At 45.5% G+C, this 20000-nt stretch overlaps 1 protein-coding gene across 1 annotated transcript in view; it reads left to right on the forward strand.

The window, feature by feature from the left end:
• LOC119599221 (rap1 GTPase-activating protein 1-like) overlaps window positions 1-20000 on the forward strand; it is a gene marked incomplete at its 3' end in the record, with an annotated part of 152829 nt that overhangs the window by 57705 nt on the left and 75124 nt on the right. The window contains 2 exon segments of the mRNA XM_037948985.1: window positions 2585-2639; window positions 11355-11462. Coding sequence (XP_037804913.1) covers window positions 2585-2639; window positions 11355-11462 — 163 coding nt within the window.

The following is a 20000-nucleotide window of genomic DNA, read 5'->3' on the forward strand; positions in this document are numbered from 1 at the left end:
AGAGAGACACCTCTCCCTCCTTACGAGCGATATTTCAAGCGTCAGCGTGGCATTGAAGGAACATCTTAAGTTATGGAGTATATCGCCGTAATGGACCTCCCCGCAGTAGGCGCTCCGTGATACCTGTTTTGTGCGATTGTGATATATATCGCGGCATATCTTTTGCATCTTTATTGCTTGTTATTTGGGTATGAGGCAGTGGGTATTGTTGGGCAAAGAGGGAAAAATTGATTCTAATTCATCTTTTTTGTTGAGATGTTTATTATTATTATTATTTTTGTTTTTTTTTTTGTTATTTTTTAATTTGCTTTTTCCGGTAGTTGCGGCCTACATACCCCGCAGGATAGCCTTATCTTGTGCCGCATGGTATGAAAACATCCTGGCTTTCAGAAATGTGTCTCATTACACTCTTACTTTCTCCATTAGTCTCACATTATCATATTCGTCTTTATCATTAGCATTGTCATTGTCGTTAATGAGTTCATTTCACATCTCGAAGAGAGAACACCAGGAAAGGCCTGATGAAGTAGAGGAAGCGTAGGAGGGAAAAGGAGGGGAAGGACTCGGGGCGTTTTCAGAGTCCTTTGGCCTGTGGATCTTCCGTAATCTCCCCTCCCCCTGCCCCCAACCTTTCCCCCATTACCCCCCATGCGCAAGGAATGTCGGGCATGGCGGGGCACCTTCTGATGGGAGGGGGGATCCACAGGGCCCCCGCCAGCCTACTGATTTACGGGGGTTCATTAGCGGTGTTTACAGCTATTATATCAGTCGATTTGAATGAATTACAGAGAATCTATCTTCCCGTTATAGGCATGCGTTGGGCATTATACCCCTCGGAGCCTACACAGCGAAAGAGGAAGTTACGCATGCCCAGTTCCAGACGACATAGTCGGCAGAGGCTTGTCCGCTAGTTGCTTCATAGAGTTATCACATTCTATCTTCCCGGGAAACATCCTTTGCCGTGGTCATCGGAGCGGCGAAGTGTGTCGTCATAAACCCAGGAAATTCTGTGCTATTGTTTACTTGTCACATGGAAGGGAAGGAAGGGGGGGGGGGGGGGTACAGTTCGTTGTATGGGTATGGGTACCGGATCGATGCGGACTTTCCAAAGGAGGAGCGTGTTGAAGTTCTTTTTCTTATTCTTTTGTCTGCTTTATGTCGTTTCTTCCATTTGATTCTTCGTTATTATCTTCTTTCTTTCTCTGTTCTGTTTTCTTTTCTTTCTTCTCTTCTATTTTCCTTTCCTTTCCTTTAATTCCTCTCCTCTCCTTTCCTCTCTTTTCTTTCTCTCTATCTCTCTCTTTCTCTTCCAGGCTAGCAAACTTCAGTTGATTGCGTATACTAGAGTATAAGGTTTCTTCTGAAAGCCTTTGTTGCGCCTGCCAGTCGCTGCCATGGAAATTCTCACGTGATATCAATACCAGCATGTTTCAAAGGGAATCTCTCTCTCTCTCTCTCTCTCTCTCTCTCTCTCTCTCTCTCTCTCTCTCTCTCTCTCTCTCTCTCTCTCTCTCTCTCTCTCCTCTCTCTCTCTCTCTCTCGCGCGCGCGCTCCACACACCACACACACACACACACACACCACACACACACACACACACACACACACACACACACACACACACACACAGTATATGATGTATGTGTGTTTTTGATGCGTTATTTATATCTGTGACTGCTCCCTGGCAGTTTTCCAACAGAAACAGAATTGGTAATCTTGAGGAATGCTCAAGACGTCAAAAAAGAAAAAAAATGCGTATGTCGGCAACGTAGTTGATAAGGATAAGATAAAGTACTGCAAGCCTGCGGTTGGAATCTTACTAGAGAGAATATTTTTTTTCGCCTGTAATTGTCAGTCACTTTGTCATAAATATGGTTACAAGAATAATAAAAAAAAAAGTGTGTTGACTTGTAAGAATTGTGGGAAAGAAAAAGATAAAAATATGTTTGAGAAGATAACAATGTCACGGATGTCGCTGTGTCGTCGACTGCTTGGTGTGTGTGTGGAGAGGGGGGGTATGACGTCATTGTGGGTATCCGTGTGTGTTTGTATGCTGTGTGTGAGTGTGGACTGACTCAACAGCCTCAAGTGCCGACCTTGAGGACACCACAAAGCATGGCCCTTGCTATATACTCTGATGTCATCCTATAATAAGGGAAAATGCCACTGACGTAGACCGTGCATTTTGACGTCGTTCTCTTGTCGTCCAGATCTACAAAGGAGAACAAAGCATCAAACTAAACACTGGGGCATCATGAGTACCTTCTACTAAGAGACAAAGTATGCCAGTGCGGTGATGACAAGGCCAGGCGGCGGCACCCTGCGCCCACACGGGTCAGGTCCGGCCCGCCCACACGGGAGTGCCACATGTGTTGGTATACTTGTACCTACACGCGACCACACACGCGCATGCGCACGGATAAACATTGCTCATTAACCTTTTTTTTTAATCACCTGATGTACTAGGATGTTGCAATTATTAGTTTGTCGTTAGGAATATTTTTTTTACGGTGCATTCCTTTACATGTTAAGAAGCACGTAAGCGGTAATGAAGAGATTTTAATGTCTTTTTATTTCTTTCCAGGTCGAAGGGGGTCGATGGCGGCCTTTACCTCCCAACGCAGACTCGAGATGACAGGGTAAGAAAAGCCTCCATTTTGTTCGATAGTGAAAGGACTATAGACAGAAAGATTTTTAAAAAATGAATCGAAAGAGAGAGATATATATTCAGCTTGTTCCAAATGTATCACAAAACAATAGAGATTTTTACGCTTGTTAGAGGAAAGTTCACGGGTTCCAGTTTTCCATGGTTTCCCCGTAAACACTCCCATCCAGTTTCCAGAGTCGGTAGAAAATGGGAAATTTACCTGAGGCGAGCCTGTAGGTGATGCCGGGGTAACTATGGCAGCCGGATGCATGCGGTGATAAAATATTTGCGGAAATTTTTAGAATGGTAGTTACGAACCGCCAGGATGGATTTCTTTTAGAATAGAGGTATTAGTAATTAGTTAGTTTGTCTGTTAGTGTGGTTATTTATTTGTTTGTGAAAGGCTACGGATGCGTAACAACCAAGGGTCCTTAGACGTCATAGAGATTTAAAAAAAGGTTTAGAAAAGGATGTTTACGTAGTCGAGCAACCGAAAAGGCGTTCGAACGTAATGCTAGAAGGGTACGAAGACGAACATTTTCACAACGGATGCACTTGAGGTTTTCCCACGTTCAAATCGCGGAGGGCGAGCAGGATGTGTGGTTTCTTGTCCTTGCGTGGAGTTGGGGATTTGAGGAGGGAAAAAACGAATTGTTATATAAAAAGGAGGAAAAGAGGAAAGAATGCAATAGAAGGTAGAGTTGGAGTGAATGAATGTGGATGAATTATTGTCATTTGTGATTTTATATGTCGTTGTTAATGAAAAAGACTGTTGCAATAAGTGTAATGTGATGATAAAAAGGAGTAAGAGAAAACGATAAATAGTAGAAGATAGAAGCAAGAAAAAGTAGCCCACAATAAGCTTCCCTTCCTGATTGTCAAGTGTCCATTGAAATGTATGTAACAACTTTCTACTTTCTTGTAGGTAAATAATCTCTCTCTCTCTCTCTCTCTCTCTCTCTCTCTCTCTCTCTCTCTTCTCTCTCTCTCTCTCTCTCTCTTCTCTCCTCTCTCTCCCCTCTCTCCTTCTCTCTCTCTTCTCTCTCTTCTCTCTCTCTCTCCTTCCCCTCCTCTCTCTCCTCTCTCCTCTTCTCTTCTTCTCTCTCTCTCTCTCTCTCTCTCTCTCTCTCTCTCTCTCTCTCTCTCCTCTCTCTCTCTCTCTCTCTCTCTCTCTCTCCTCTCTCTCTCCCTCTCTCTCTCTCTCTCCCTCTCCCTCTCCCTCTCCCTCTCCCTCTCTCTCTCCCTCTCCCTCCATTGTTCTTTTCTCATTATTATTATTTGTGTGTAGGTAAATACTCTGTGTGGCAACCATGCCGTCTATGGACCAGATAAATGAGAATTAAATGTCCAATTTATTCACATTAACTTAGATTAGAATTTCGATAGCATGAATTTCATGCTGATTAGCATGCTGGCATTTCTGTTATCTAAATGTATAAAAAAAAAACGTTAAAGGTTTTAGAACAAAGGTTGGTATCATTTTTACCCTGTCAAGGAACGCGTTTAGTCGCCGTGCTAAGTTTTAAAGTTGCTGAAAAGACTATTAGCTCGAGGAAACGGTTCATAAAATAGACATTATCGATAGGCCAGAAGTGGCATTATCGTACCTCTGGAAGGGCTCAGCATGGGATTGGCCGGTGCAGAAAAGTTGTTTAGGTTGTCAAGCTTCCGGAGGTAAGATAACCTTTAACACAAAACTTATAACTTTAGTAATTTTCTTCTTTTTTTCGGTGAGATCTTGTGAGCACGTCTTATCACGCGATAAATAGTGTGGAGGTGTTAGATAAGCACATTTTAATGAGGATTTATCAGGTGGAAGAGCCTATCGACTTCTGTGCTGGGAGCTGTCATTGGTACGTGAGATTAGGTTATCACCGCGAGAAAACCTGTTGAGGATCTAGGCGCAGTGATACGTGTAGGATGGGTGCCACGTCTTGGTAATAACCTGCGCCGAGGTTGTGTTTTTTACAACCATTTCGGGGTTCGTAGTGAGTCCTTGATCTTGTATAACCAAGATGAAGGATTTTTTTTTGAATTACGGGACAAAAGTTGCAAGTATCCCATGCTAGGTCACATTTGCGGAGGGCAGGCCGACTATTCTGAGCAGGACCTGGCGCGGGAGGAGGGATCGGGGCCCGGGGTGGGAGAGGGGAGAGTGAAGGAACAGCTGTGAGGGACGTGGCGCCGGTGGAGGGAGGCGTAGTCTATAGGTCGAGAGGGGAAGTGTATACAAGTGTGGGGGTTCCTCTGCTGGAAGTTGTGAATTGGGTTTAGAAGTTTCTGGGCCGCTACGATTCGCAAGTGTCGATGATAACGGCGAACGATGCAATGGAACATAATTTAGTGTAAGGAACTTTCTCCAAGGCTGCTGACCGGACGCAAGTTGGGAACTACCTGGGTGATACGAATGCAAGAATATGAATGAAAGGTTCTGTGCGCCCGCTATGAACTCCGCCACAGGTATGTCCAGTGAATACATACATTTATATATATATATATATATATATATATATATATATATATATATATATATATATATATATATATAAACACACACACACACATATCTGTGTGTGTGTGTGTGTGTGTGTGTGTGTGTGTGTGTGTGTGTGGGTTTGTGTGTTTGTGTGTGTATGTATGTATGTTTGTATTATGTATAGTATGATAGTATGTATGTGTTGTGTATTTGTGTATGTGTGTGTATTTGTGTGATTATGTATATGTGATATATTTGGGTTTTGTGTTATTGTTAACGTTTACTAAATTTACCAAGCTAATATATAGTATTGTACTCTGAATTCCGTAATATATATTTTAATTATTAATCGATATTGTTACCGTGCAACCTAATTTCACAAGTAAAATATGATCTTGGTGTCAATGCAACCGTAGACACAGGCAATTTTGCAAGATGCACTGATATGTACGGCTTAATTATTCAACGAGTCGTGGTGGAACGCCACTGCATTCTGCAACGCCAATGCTAATTTTTTGTCTGCTAATGTTCTGAGTCTGGAGGACCATCTTTGAAGCAATCTTGTTTGCTAGTCGTCCCCATTGGAGAGAGAAGAGTAGAGAGAGAGAGAGAGAGAGAGAGAGAGAGAGAGAGAGAGAGAGAGAGAGAGAGAGAGAGAGAGAGAGAGAGAGAGAGAGAGAGAGAGAGAGAGAGAGAGAAAGGGAAAGAGAGAGAGAGAGAGAGAGGAGAGAGAGAGAGAGAGAAGAGAGAGAGAGAGAGAGAGAGAGAGAGAGAGAGAGAGAGAGAGAGAGAGAGTGAGTGAGTTAGAGTTATCCAGTTCGCGGGGTAAAGTTACGCAATCGAGGCTGTCGCGTAATATAAGGGACCCAGTTCATACAGCGTATGGAGAAGAACATCATCGGACATCACCTGGGACCCCCCGAGGCATGTTGTCGTTGGCGGCTAATGAGACATGGTAAATCATCCTTAACTACCTGTTCGGCCGTAATGATACTTCGGGTGGAGGGAGGGAAGGAAGGGGGAGGGGAGAGTCTGCACGACCCCCTAACTCTCGCTCGTGGCCCCTTCGAGGGGGGGAGGGGTAAAGAGGGAGGGGGGAGGATGAAAGGGGAGGGAGTCGCTATTTAGCAGGGTTCGGGAGGGGGTCGGGCAGAAGGAAGAGGGTGAGGTAGCATCGTTATCGACTGAGGGAGTTTTATTCGAAGACTGGGATCTCCCCTTCCCTTCCTCCGTATCGCCCCTCCTCCCCATCCCGAGTTGAGTTTATAACTAAAAAGGATGTAATTGCATAATTCTTTCCCTCTGTTTTTTTCCCCCATTTCTATTTAAAAATATCACTTAGTTTTACCGCGAATTCCAATTTCACTTAGCTTCGACATGCCGACAGACGCAGACACAAGAAATACCAAGGGACCTGACACCAAGCCAGGTAGCCACGAGTACAAGGGAAATCTCGAACCAAAGTGTAAATTTCGGACACACGCTCCAGGGCCCCGCGCGTTTCACTTGTCGAGCCCGGAGGATCTGGGCAGTGAAAGCCATATTCCTCGGGAGGGAAAGGTAGGGAGAGAGAAGGGGAGGGAAGAAGGGAGGGCAAGAAGAGTAGGATAGAGGGAAGGTGGGAGCGTAGGGAGAGGGAAGGAGGGAGGGCAGGGAGAGGGAAAGGGGGAGGGCAGGGAGAGGGAAGGACGGAGGCAGGGAGCGTAGGGAGAGGAGGAAAGGCAAGGTAGACGGGAGGCAGGGCTGGGGCAGAGAAGGGAGGAGAGAGCGTGAGGGTATGAAAGCGAGGAGGAGAGGGAAGGAGGGAGGGAGCGTAGGGAAAGAGTGAGGGAGGGTAGTTAGGGGGAGAGGTTTTACACCCTGGAGGAGCACATTGTTAAGGGAGGGAGAGGCCTGGGGGAGCGGGGTGCTTTAGACGAGCTCAACAGTGGTAGAAGTCAACGGCGGTCAACTTTATATGCCAAGCGAATTTGTCTTTGTGACGAATTATTTCTTATTTTGTTTTTATTGTTATTGTTTTTGTATTATTTTAAAATCATATTTTGCGGCTATACATAGAGGAAATACTGAAGGAAAATGCTTACCTGTCAATACCACGTCAGACCCTGGTGCACACATGTAGACCTGTACACATGTAGGCGTGTCTTAGTAACAAGCACAATGAGAGAGGGGGAAAGAAAAAAACTCCCAAGAACGCACGGTTTTCCACGAAGCTGCAACACACCATGCTTGAGGTGATGGTGGGGGTGGGGTGGGGGTCGGTTGGAGGCTGGTGTGGGTTGTGCAAGAGTGATATTATTGGAGGTGGTTGCAGACCGGTCCTTATGGTCGTGCTAACGGGACCGGGATTGGTTGGATTTTGATGCGTTAGAGGGAGAGGGAGAGGGAGAGAAAGGGGAGAGAGGGAGAGAGAGAGGGTGGGAGACAGAGAGAGAATAGGTATAAGAGAGATGAGATATACAAGCATGCCCTGTCGCCATACTATCAAGGTCCTACAGTTCAGCACCTAGCCACGTCGGGCGCCCGTGAACGCGAGAGGAGCGCCGTCAGAAGCCACTCGGCGACTGTCTGTAGGTGTAGTCCCATGGGCCACTCGTAGCTAACCTACATGACTCCCGGGTGCATAGCTCCATGCACGAGCGTTCGCATGCAAGAGTTCAGATATAATGATAGTGTAGCGTTAATTACACCCGGCCAGACTCAATACAGACATACTTTATGGCCACGCCGCTTGCCGTGCCCGTGTGTACCCGGGTATGACGGACATAGCAGAGCGGGCGCCTGGAAGGACGGGTGACACGTCCAGCTCCGTTTCAGAGGTCACGGAGGGTCAAGGGGAGCCCTCGGTTGTCAATTCCTTATAAAGGAGCTTCCTTTGCCCGTTCTGCACACGCCGGTAAAAAAACACTTAAATACCGACGCTTTTCGCTCAGTTTCGCAATAAAGACGACTCTATCCGCTACTCAGACGATTTTTTTCGCTCCCGCACTTGAACTTATCTTGAGATAACTTGCTGTAGATTTTGTTTCCACCAACGCGAATCGTTATTGCAGCCGTTTCCGTCTTTGCTGTTTCTAAGAAGGTAGAGGGAGTGAGGAGGAAGGAGGAGAGAGAGGGGGAAGGAGGAGGAAGATGGAGAGGAGAGAGGAGGGTAGAAGAGAAAGAAAAAGAGGGAGAGAGAGTGAAGGAGAGGGGAGAGAGAGTGAGGAAGAGGGAGAGAGAGATGAAGGAGAGGGAGAGAGTGAAGGAGAGGGAGTGAGAGAAAGAGAGAGAGTGAGAGAGAGAGAAGAGAGAGAGAGAGAGAGAGAGAGAGTGAGAGAGAGAGAGAGAGAGAGAGAAAGAAAGGGAGAGACGGGGAAGGGGGAAGGAAGGAAGGAAGGAGGGAGGGAGGAAGGAGGGAGGGAGGGAGGCGGAGAGAGTTTTCGTAGATTTTGATTAAGGTCAGATAAGCTCGGGAACTACTTAGTAGATTTTTTTAGTAGACTCTATTTGGCCATCTTCCCGTCTTCTCATCCTTGTCATCATCTGCTTCTTATTTATTATAGTTCTATTCGGCGCTCCCCATTTAACTCTCTCTTCTCTCTCTCTCTCTCTCTCTCTCTCTCTCTCTCTCTCTCTCTCTCTCTCTCTCTCTCTCTCTCTCTCCTCTCTCTCTCTCTCTCTCTCTCTCTTGTCTCTCTTGTCTCTCTCTTCCCTCTCTCTTCCCTCTCTCTTCCCTCCCTCCCTCCCTCCCTCCCTCCCTCTTTTCTTTCCTTCCCTCCCTCCCTCTTCTACCTTTCCTCTTCAACTACCCGTAGCAACCCGCGATAGAGTACTACAAGCCCGTGCTGCGAATGGTCATAGTTCAGTTACTGTGGGGAATCTCCGCCTAATTAAGTCCGCCCACGTAACATGATGCCGGCCGTGTCATTTGCATATTACGCACGGAAATCGGGAGAGGAGGATGTCTATTATTTATTTATTTATTTATTTACTTTTTTTGTAGGAATGTTGTCTTTTGAAATGAGATTCGAGTTTGACTGAATACGCAACTGGTCGCCAGGGGTCTCTGTTCTAATCTACTCCTTTCCTCTTTTCTCCGCTATGGTCTTTTACAGCCGAGCCGATCGCCGGATGCCTGCCTGCGAAATGTATAGTTTTTTAGGACAGGGGGTGTAGGGGGGAGGGGTAGCGATTCCCAACGGGGCCACGGACAAGGTCTCGGGCACCTGTAAGAGCTGTTTTTATTTCTTCTTCTATTCTTTTCCTTTTTTCTTTTTTGCGACGGGAAGGCTTGAGCAAAGTGCTTCTGGTCAGAGCCTTGGAGTCAACGCCGGCCACTGTCAAGGCTGTTTGGCAAGGGTTTCTTCAGTCCCCGACACCTGTTTATGGCGACGTGGGTAGAATAGGCATGTTGTGGTTTTCTGTCAACGCCTTGTTCAGCATCTTTGGCTTGTGTTGTGCCAGGGTTTGTCCATAGTGCGGCATCGTCATCATCATGATCAGCTGCGGTCTGAAACGAAGCTGGTTTTAGTGCCAGACGGTCATCACTTAACGGACGCGTAAACATCTTTTAGACTTCATATGCATTATGCTCTCTCTCTTTCTCTCCCTCTCTCTCTCTCTCTCTCTCTCTCTCTCTCTCTCTCTCTCTCTCTCTCTCTCTCTCTCTCTTAATCTCTCTCTCCCCCTCTCTCTTTCTCTTTCTTTTTCTCTTTCTTCTTCTCTTTCACTCGCTTCCGACCCCACTTATCCCCCTCGTCCGGCTGATGTAAACAAAACATTAGACTACGGAAGGGAGGTTCCACTTCTCGCATGTCAGCATAATTTTCTTTTTGTATCCCCGAGACGTCGGCAGCTTCTTAGGCTGTCAACATTATCTGTGTTGATATTGTTCTTTCTGAGTGTGAGCATTTAGTTCTTCGTTTTTATGAGTTATTTCTTGCCAGTTTTGGGTTATGGTATAGGATTTGATTGTATTGTGTGTATGTGTGTGTGTGTGTGTGTGTGTGTGTGTGTGTGTGTGTGTGTGTGTGTGTGTGTGTGTGTGTGTGTGTGTGTGTGTGAGAGAGAGAGAGAGAGAGAGAGAGAGAGAGAGAGAGAGAGAGAGAGAGAGAGAGAGACAGAGAGAGACCGATGAGGAAAAGGGGAAGAGGCAGCCCGGGCTTCCCCCTTTTTAGCGTGAATGAAGAGCGCCCTAGTTATTGACAAGGTAATTAGTGTGGCCAAGTTCCGCCCGTCTGGTGCCTCTGGGTTCGGGCGGGCAGTGGGCAAGCGTCCCTCCCTCCCTCCCTTCCTCCTCCCTCCCCCCTTGTCTTTCCTCCTTCCCTCCCTCCCTCCCCTTTCTTCCCTCCCTTCCCCCTCCCTGTCAATGATGAAGAGGGGGATGGAGGGCGGAGTGCCAGGTGCCGCCCTTAGGGGAAAGTTTAGGGATGTGCCCAAGTAATGATGCCTTCTTTAACCCTCTCTCTCTCTCTCTCTCTCTCTCTCTCTCTCTCTCTCTCTCTCTCTCTCTCTCTCTCTCTCTCTCTCTCTCTCTCTCTCTCCTCTTCCGTAATCGCGTTGTTATTGCTTCCTTATCGACTTGTAGCCAAAATATACTGTCATCTCCCCGTGTCATTTCCTTCCAAGTTAACTTTGCTATTTGAGAAAGAGACACGATGGAAGACAAGGTGCATATCCTGTTCATTGTTCTGTTATTTAGTAGAAGGTAAACGAATAAGGAAGGAGAGAGAGGGGAGAGAACTCAAAAAGCGAAAGGAAGGGCAGCGTTAGAGAAAGAAGCAAGAGAGAATGGACAAAGAGAGAGAGAGAAGGAGGTTATTTAGGGAGATAGAAAAGAAGAAGAGTTAGAAAGAAGGAAGAAAAAAAAAAACTCAGACAGACAGACGAAGATAGAGAGCATTATGTTCAGGATCGAATCCCGTGGTCGGACCCAGCAAGGGATGAAGGTAGCTCTGTGAACGCTTGCATGACTACGTGAGTCGAGGCTCTATAAAGGGGGGTGAGGGTGACGTCGATGAAGGAGTCGGTTGTCAGCCTTTGATGAGAACGACCGGCGATGAATAACAAATGCTCGGTGGGAAGCTCGAGTCGGCAGGTAGGGAGGGAGGGAGAGAGAGAGAGAGAGAGAGAGAGAGAGAGAGAGAGAGAGAGAGAGAGAGAGAGAGAGAGAGAGAGAGAGAGAGAGAGAGAGAGTAGATGGGATAATCAATGCACTAATGACCCCCTTCCCCCTTCTTTCGTCCCCAGAGTGAGGCTGCAGGAGATTACATGCTGGAGCTGCTGGACCGGATGTCGAAGTACCGCTTGGACGACCAGCGATGCTCCCTTCCTCACACCTTCAATCAGCATCCACAGGTAAGTTCGTGTGGAAAGAGCAAGGTGAAATATATATATATATATGTATATATATATATATATATATGTGTGTGTGTGTGTGTGTGTGTGTGTGTGTGTGTGTGTGTGTGTGTGTGTGTGTGTGTGTGTGTGTGTGTGTGTGTGTGTGTGTGTGTGTGTGCGCGTACATACATACATACATACATACATACATACATACATACATACATACATACATACATACATACATACATACATAAATGCATACATGCATGCATACATACACGCATACATTTATATACATACATGCATACATATATATACATACATTTTTATCTCTGCAGTGTATTTTTTTCTTCTTATGTTATTATTTTTTTCGACGTTCATCCGGGCGTTAACTTAGCTAATTAAACCATTACTCGAGTTACGTAACGTTGCCAAGTGTCCTAACGTTTCGGCACAACGGCTGGGATCAGAAAGGAAGCCTGACATGTCCAACACACACACAAGAAAAAAAGAATAAATTGCTGATCATTATCCCGCTTGTAATTAGTGCGAATGACTTCCAGGTATAAGTGGTGCTGATTAGATAACAGGGAACCGCTCTTAATGATACGTCGTGCATACTAAGTGGCCGAGTCACATACAACGTACAGGGATGTCGTTTTCCCATCTATTATTTTTCATCCACCTAGTTCCATGGGCCATCTGCTCTCTCTCTCTCTCTCTCTCTCTCTCTCTCTCTCTCTCTCTCTCTCTCTCTCTCTCTCTCTCTCTCTCTCTCTCTCTCTCTCTCTCTCTCTCTCTCTCTCTCTCTGTCTCCTTCTCTCCCGTCAACTCCCCCCTCCCCCCTATAATTCTTTCACTCTCCCTCTTTCGCTTAATCTTTCTTTCCCTCATCCCGCGCCTCCGTCCATCCCCCTTTCTCCATTTTAGCCCCCCTTCCTCCTTTTTAGCCCCCCCCCCCTTCCTCCACCCTCACCTACCCACCCACGTGGGGCTGCTGGCATACTTCTGTCAGGTGCCTGACATTTCTACGCTCATTCTTTTGTCACCGGACGCGGGCACGATCTGCGCCGGAGGGGTTCGTGATGCTGTGTGACACTGGACTACTTTCGGGGGTGACGGATACCCATGCCACAAAAAAAGGGTTGTATTGTTGTTCATTCTTTATATGGTATGATGAACTTTCAGTGATTATCGGTCTACACGAGGGGCATGGTAGACTATGGATTTTTTTTATGAAAGGTTTGGTATTGTTACTCCTCAAATTGAAATCGTTTTCTGTGGTTGGCTGGATCATAGAAAACCGGGAAGGTTGCACATTCTTGGTACCAGTTACTTCATTCTCAATTTTGTTGTACTTGAGAGTAATTTTTTCCGACGAAAACCAATATTTCCCTTTTTCGTGCTCAAACTAAATAAACTAAAGAGGCGGTTATAATAGAATGAGCGGAAAACATTAAAATTCCGATCAGCTCACGAGCGTGTCAGAATACAAGGCTGAACTTCTTAACCTGTTGCCTTCGACATATCAGTGCCTAGCCATGTAACCTGAAAAGACGGTGTCACGCCCTCCACAACATTTTAGGATTTATTTTTTCACATCGTTTTCCCAATTTCTGTTTTCTTTTCTTGCTGTTGAGTTTGTGGATTTATCTGTTTCTCCGTATTCCTTAATCATTTGCTCATTCTTCTTGCATCTCGCAATTTTTCATCCTCATCACTTCATTCACCATTATATAATTACCCCTATTATACCTCTTCCTTCTTCCCTCTGTCCCATTCCCTTCCTCCTCCTTGTCCTCGTCCTCGTCCTCCTCCTCCTCCTCCTCCTCCTCCTCCTCCTCCTCCTCCTCCTCCTCCTCCTCCTCCTCCTCCTCCTCCTCCTCCTCCTCCTCCCCCCCCTCCCCCCCCTCTTCCTCCTCCATTCTCGCCATGGGAAAAGCGCTCCTCTTGGGCCTCAGGAGACAGGTGGCCTTTTACGCCTTTGAAATTGCTTCATGATTATTTATATCGACGAAAGGAAGTAGTTGATCTCCCCGAGTGTTTGTGATGGATCAGGGCGGCGGTGGCGGTTTTTCTATTTTATGTTGGTTTGAGGTATTGTTCATCGCAGTCTTTTCTTGTATACTGGAGATACACAGACAGAGAAAGACTGACAGAAAGTAAATGCGCTCTAGCACGTATGTCCTTGTGTGTGTGTGTGTGTGTGTGTGATATATAAAATAATATAATATATATATTATATATCTATATATATATATATATATTATTACATATACATTACATACTACATTATATATATATATATATATATATATATATATATATATATATATATATATATATATACATATACATACATATATATATATATATATATATATATATATATATATATACATACATATACTTTATATTTTAACTTTCCTTTTATTTGGTTCCTCACATGTCGGTTACTGTTGAGGTTGCCAGTGCCTCCTCCACGACCCAGTCCGACCCTATCCGACCCGGCCTGTCGTGGCACAGGCCCCACGGCGCCACTCATCGGGGGATCGGATCGCTCGGGAAGAAACGGTATTGAGCGCGATGCCGATGGGCGAAAAAAAAAGACAGTACCTCATCCTTCACGGCGTCTGTCATGGCGCCGAGTTATCATTCGTCATTATGGAGGCAGTGTTATCTCCAAAATGACCTCTACGCACCCTCTCTCTCTCTCTCTCTCTCTCTCTCTCTCTCTCTCTCTCTCTCTCTCTCTCTCTCTCTCTCTCTCTCTCTCTCTCTCTCTCTCTCTCTCTCTCTCTCTCTCTCTCTCTCGACCCAGCCCCTCCCCTTCTTTCCATTCCCGCCTATTCAGTGTGATTTATTCAGGTACATAAATAACTGAATAATATATAACATTGAAACCGCCTGTTTCTTAATTGCCGAGATCAATAGATAGAATGACAGACAGTTTGGGACTGAAAAGAGACAGATAGACAGACAGAAAGCCTCAAAGTACAAGCAGACGACACTCCTACTTAAGACACCCTCGCTTCTCCTAATTTGTCGAAAAGTGTCATGATTCGCGATCCCTGTCAGCTGTTCCTCCGGGTTCGCCTGCAAGAGATATGGGTCGCGAAATTCTGGTTCCGTTAATCTGCGCGCGAATTTAACATCGTCGCCAGAATTCATCGGTGATTTGCCTTGCTCGGGAATTGAATTGGCACGCAAGTAGGACGGTGCCAGTGTCCCTGTTTGCGTGCTCGGCCTGGTAATTATTATGCCTAAAGCTGTTGTTTTGTCGATGCTCATTACTAGGCATTGGTGTTATATCTTAGTCTTTCATCATTGGTGGGAATAGTGAGTATTAATATTAATTTGGTATCACTTTGAGTGTTGTTTATTTTTAAGGAATTTTTATCTAAATCGTGATTGTATGAATTGTTCTTGGTACAGATGGATATAGTGCGAGGTATTGAAATATATTTGTGGGGGAATTTTAGGGGACAAACGGTAGAAATGAGCAGACTTTGCTTGAGTGATGGTGCATGATAAGGAGAGAGAGAGAGAGAGAGAGAGAAGAGGTGAGGCAGACATCGAGTGAGATGGCAGAGCGAGAGGAGAGGAGAGCGAGAGGAGAGAGAGAGAGAGAGAGAGAGAGAGAGAGAGAGAGAGAGAGAGAGAGAGAGAGAGAGAGAGAGAGAGAGAGAGAGAGGGGGGGTAAGTGTGTAGGCATTTAAGAAATATAGCAAGGTGATGATCCTTCTCCTCCTCTTCCCCTTTCTTCTTCTCCTCCTCTTCCCTTTCATTATCATCATCAGCAGCAGCATCGTCATTGCTATCATCACAGCCACCTTCATTATCATAAATCGTCATTATCAATTATATCATTATCGTCATCATTCGTGCCTTGATGAAGCAATACAGCGAAAAGGCCTTCGATGTATTCTCGTGTTTTCTTATTCCTTCCTTTGTTGTTTTGTTTACAACTTCTTCGAACACGAATCTTATAAAATCATCAATAATCAGTCGTCAGACACTTACCTATAAACCCTTTCTGTGAAAAAGGCTTTATAGAAGGAATGTCTTTTTTCCCATTTACAAATTTATCGTCACACATTTTCGTTCCCCTTTCTCTCGTGTCACTCTGGTCGTGGGTAGTCAGATGTCAACCGCGATTAGCTATCGTATGACAGGGATGCGCCTGCCGTGACATGACAGCTGCTCTCACGTATTTCAAGATGCAGTAGGTGAAGGATGAGAAAGTTGAAGAAAGAATGGGTATTGGTAATGGATAAAGAAGATGGTAAACACGAGGTAAAAGAGGTGCAGGAGGTGTTATTTTTTAAATATTTTATCATTATTTGGTTCTGGTAATTGTCCTCTCTCTCTCTCTCTCTCTCTCTCTCCCTCCCTCCCTCTCTCCCCCTCGTCCTCCCTCCCTCCCTCTCCCTCGCCCTCCCTCCCTCCCTCTCCTCTCTCCTCCCTCCCTCCCTCCCTCCCTCCCTCCCTCCCCCTCCCCTCCCTCCCTCCCTCTCCCCCTCTCTCTCCCTCTGTCTCCCTCTCCCAATCTCCCTTCCCTCTCCTCTAAGTTCTATCAAAGTGACAGGCAGATGGACAGACAAAAGAATGTCCGTTGTATAGGAAATCTGTTGCACATTCTTTCTATATTATATCCTTATTCAATCACCTTTGTCCTTATTTTTCAATTTCAATTAGTGTTTAGCATTAGTAAAATTTGGGTCTTTGTCAAAAATGTCTTCATCGTATATCTGAATATTTGTTTCTGCTTTCACCTACCCCTCCCCCCCCCCTACCAGTCCACCTACCTTCGTGACACTGTAAAAAAAATAAGGAAATAAATAATATCACTGAAAAACGAGAGTGAATCAATGAATATTTATGGTGGAAGCTCCGACAAGGTCACGCGACGTCACGTAGAAATTAAAAGTCTTCGGAGGAGAAACAGCCCTCTCCTGTAGGGGGGGGGGGGGGGGGTCAAACCTGCCTCTCCACTCTCCCTCTTTACTCCATCCTCTATCTTCCCTCCTCCCTCCTCCCTCCTCCCTCCTCCCCTCTCCTCATTTCTTCTCTCTCTTCTCTCCTCCCTCCTTTCTCCTCTTCTGCTGCCTCCTCTCTTTTCTTTTCTTTCTCCTCTCTCCTCCTCTCATCACTCCTCCGCTCCCTATCGCAAAGTCTGTTTCACTCGCATCTGTTGCTTTTATTGTTATTGATTTTTTTCTTATTTGTAAAGTTTGTTACTGTTATCATTATTTTTATTGTTGTTTTTGATATTATTATTATTATTATTTATTATTATTATTATTATTATTAATTATTATTATTAATTATTTTATTTACATTATTATTATAGTTGTTGTTGTCGTTGTTATTATTATTATTACTACTACTACTGTTGCTACCGCTACCACTGCTACTCCTACGCCTACGCCTACTCCTACTCCTACTCCTACTCCTACTCTTACTCCTACTCCTACTCTTACATTTCTGAAAAATGAACCGCCTCAAGAAAGCACCTCAGCTGAAATAATCAGCATTAGTATAATCCCATTTAACCCCGGGTGGTTCCTGCGAAATTCTCCACCCCCTCCCCCCTCCCTGAACGAATCATTGGCTGTGAGTTCTATCGAACCCTCATTAACCCGGCTTATAATTGAATTGCCATTAGATCAATAATTAAGTCCCCATTTAGTGAGGGCGGAGGTTGTCGTAGGCCTCGGGCGCGTGGGTGGGGGGGTGACGTGGGGAGGGGGAGGGGGAGAAGAAGATAGGAGAAAGGGAAAAAGAGGAAGGGGGAAGAATGTGGATGTGAGATATGACATTGGGAAGAGAGAGGACAGTGAGTGGGAAAGAAGAGAGAGAAGAGGATGAGGGGAGCGGGAGGGAGGCAGAGAGAAGGAGAGGAAAGGGGAGTGAGGCCAGTCAGACAACAATAATAGATGAAACGAGTTATTTCCAGTATTTCTTAATACGTTGCTGATCTTATTACTTTTACCTTGTCACAAAATACCTGCTGATAAACGGAGAGAGAGAGAGAGAGAGAGAGAGAGAGAGAGAGAGAGAGAGAGAGAGAGAGGAGAGAGAGAGAGAGAGAGAGAGAGAGAAAGAGAGAGGAGGGGAAGGGGAGAGAAGAACGCCTCTCCCCTGCGTGGGCGGTGGAGGGCGAGGAGGACGCAGTGTCTCGGAAGGTCGTGGCGGGGCAGTCGTGGGCGTGCGGGTGGCTGTCGGTCGCGTCACAGCGAGATGTGGGTCAGGCGCGTCGTCTGTGTCAGCCCATGGATGGCCGAGATGACAAACGCGGACAAATGCCGATGATTGACCCATTGATGAGGTAATGGGTGCGGAGTCGAGGGTGGGCTGCGCTGAGGGTGCAGGTGGAGGTGCACAGGATGTGGCCGACTTTTATTTTGTTCCTTCGTCGGACGCACTTGCCTCGCACCACATTTACTCACACGCTCACGAACCCACTTACTTATTCACGCACCCACGGGCGTACGTACAAGGTAAACACGTTCATCAAATTTGAACTCTTGGCATGTCACCAAGTATGGCACTCTGACCTGCCTTGACCTGCCTTTGAACTCACGATTACGGGAGTCATTTGCATATTGATATGGACGCTCTTCAGAACGCGTTTCCATGGCACTTCGTGATTAATTGAGATCTAAAGAGCAACGGGGAGGGAAGAATAGGGGGGGGGGTAGATCCCTCCTGTGGCTTGGACTTAAACCTGCGAAGATGAAAGTGATCTTCAGACGTTGACGCTTTTCTTACTTTACTTAAATTGTCTCTTTTTCTTTTTTTCAGTGTGGTTGAATTTGAAGTTATCTTTGGCGAATGTTTTCCATCGTTTCCCTCTAAAGTCTCAATCGTCATCATCATCGCTCTTTAGCATTTTGTATTTTAAAGCTTCGTATTAACTCCTCCAGCGTGGCATACTGCAAATCTTGATTTCTTATACCCTTATCCCTTCTTCCTTTCTCTTCCTTCTTCTCCAAACCCCTTTTTTTCCGCCATTCACATCCCACTCGCTTCACTACACCTAACCTCTCCGCACCTGCGCCCCCCCCCCAACCCCCCTCCATTCCTTGGGGAAGGTCGTTCCTCATCCCCCTGCGGCTGGATAGGGGAGGGGGGGGGATAGATTATGAGGAATGGGGAGGAGGAGGGGGGGGGGTAGGCGAGTCGATAAGACACCCATAGACCACACGCCCTCGACCGCAGAGCACCCACCACGCACCCATCGCTCAGGAGGGATGCGCACTCGAAAGATATTTCAATTTTGTTGCGAATTTCAGGGTTCCAAAATATTCTAACGTTCACATTTTTTTTTTATTTTCATTTTATTTTTCTTTGTGCAGAAATGATGTCGTATTAGTTAATGGAACATTAACTATGACCTTTTATTTGAATTTCCAACCACTGAGTAGACTGCAAAGATAGTTCACTCTTGAATGCTGAATTCAGCCTCTAAGCCCCGGGAGAAGCTAAAATAAAGCATTATTGAATCCCAAACCAAAGTGTACGAGGTTGGGAGATCATACACCTGAACAACAATGAAAGGATTTTTTTTTTTTTCGAGTTGGAGGTCACACCCTTGCCCGTCCGTTGTTCTTTATTTATTGGCCTTCCAAAATTCCGTGGCTCCGCTGTGGCTTAATGGCCAAGAGGCAGCAGGGAGAATACAATAGCCCCCCCCCCCCATCTCCCTACAACCTCTCCTCCTTTCTCTCTCTCTCTCTCTCTCTCTCTCTCTCTCTCTCTCTCTCTCTCTCTCTCTCTCTCTCTCTCTCTCTCTCTCTCTCTCTGGGTGTATGCGCTCGTGCCATGCTTTCTTTCGCTGTCTCTCCTCACTCTCCCTTTCTCGCTTTCCATTTCTCCCTTTCCTTTTCTCCCTTCCCCCTCCTCCCCTTTCTATCTCAGAATTGGCCAAAGGGTAGGCGCTATCTTGCCCCTTATAAGGTGGTAACATGGGGGTTTGGGCCGCTGCGGTAGAGGTAGACGAGGGATAAGGCATAGGGGGGCACTGTGGTTTATGTGAATGTATAGAAGGTGTGTATAGCAGGAGGAGCTGTGGTATTTATTTAAACATTCATATTATGACTACCAACTAGGGTTTTTTTTTCGATCGCCGGCCAAGAAGTTCGTGAAGGTGCACTGCTAATATTTTTTTCTTGTTTCTTTTCTTTTATTTTCTTTTTCTATTCATAATTTGTTTGTTTATTTTTTTCTGAGAAGAAACTTATCCCGAAGAATTGTTAACAGAAAGACTCAAATATGTTCTGCATTGTCTGGGTTATCACTGTCTGAATGCAAAATATCCGAATATCATGAGTGTGTGACTTTTAACAAATGGATAAGAAAGTGATAAGTAAATAATACTAAATGATAGATAATTAAGTAGAATAAGTGGAGATGTAGACTCTGAAATCGCATGGCTTTGTCAGTGATCAGATTGCAAAAGATAATCATAATATTATAACGTTATTGAGAACGTCGATGTGTCGCTGGCGAGTTTTCGTTCTTCTGTTTTGTTTTTCTATTACTTTTTCT

Source organism: Penaeus monodon, chromosome 1, assembly GCF_015228065.2.
Source record: "Penaeus monodon isolate SGIC_2016 chromosome 1, NSTDA_Pmon_1, whole genome shotgun sequence".
In the NCBI taxonomy this organism is placed as follows: domain Eukaryota; kingdom Metazoa; phylum Arthropoda; class Malacostraca; order Decapoda; family Penaeidae; genus Penaeus; species Penaeus monodon.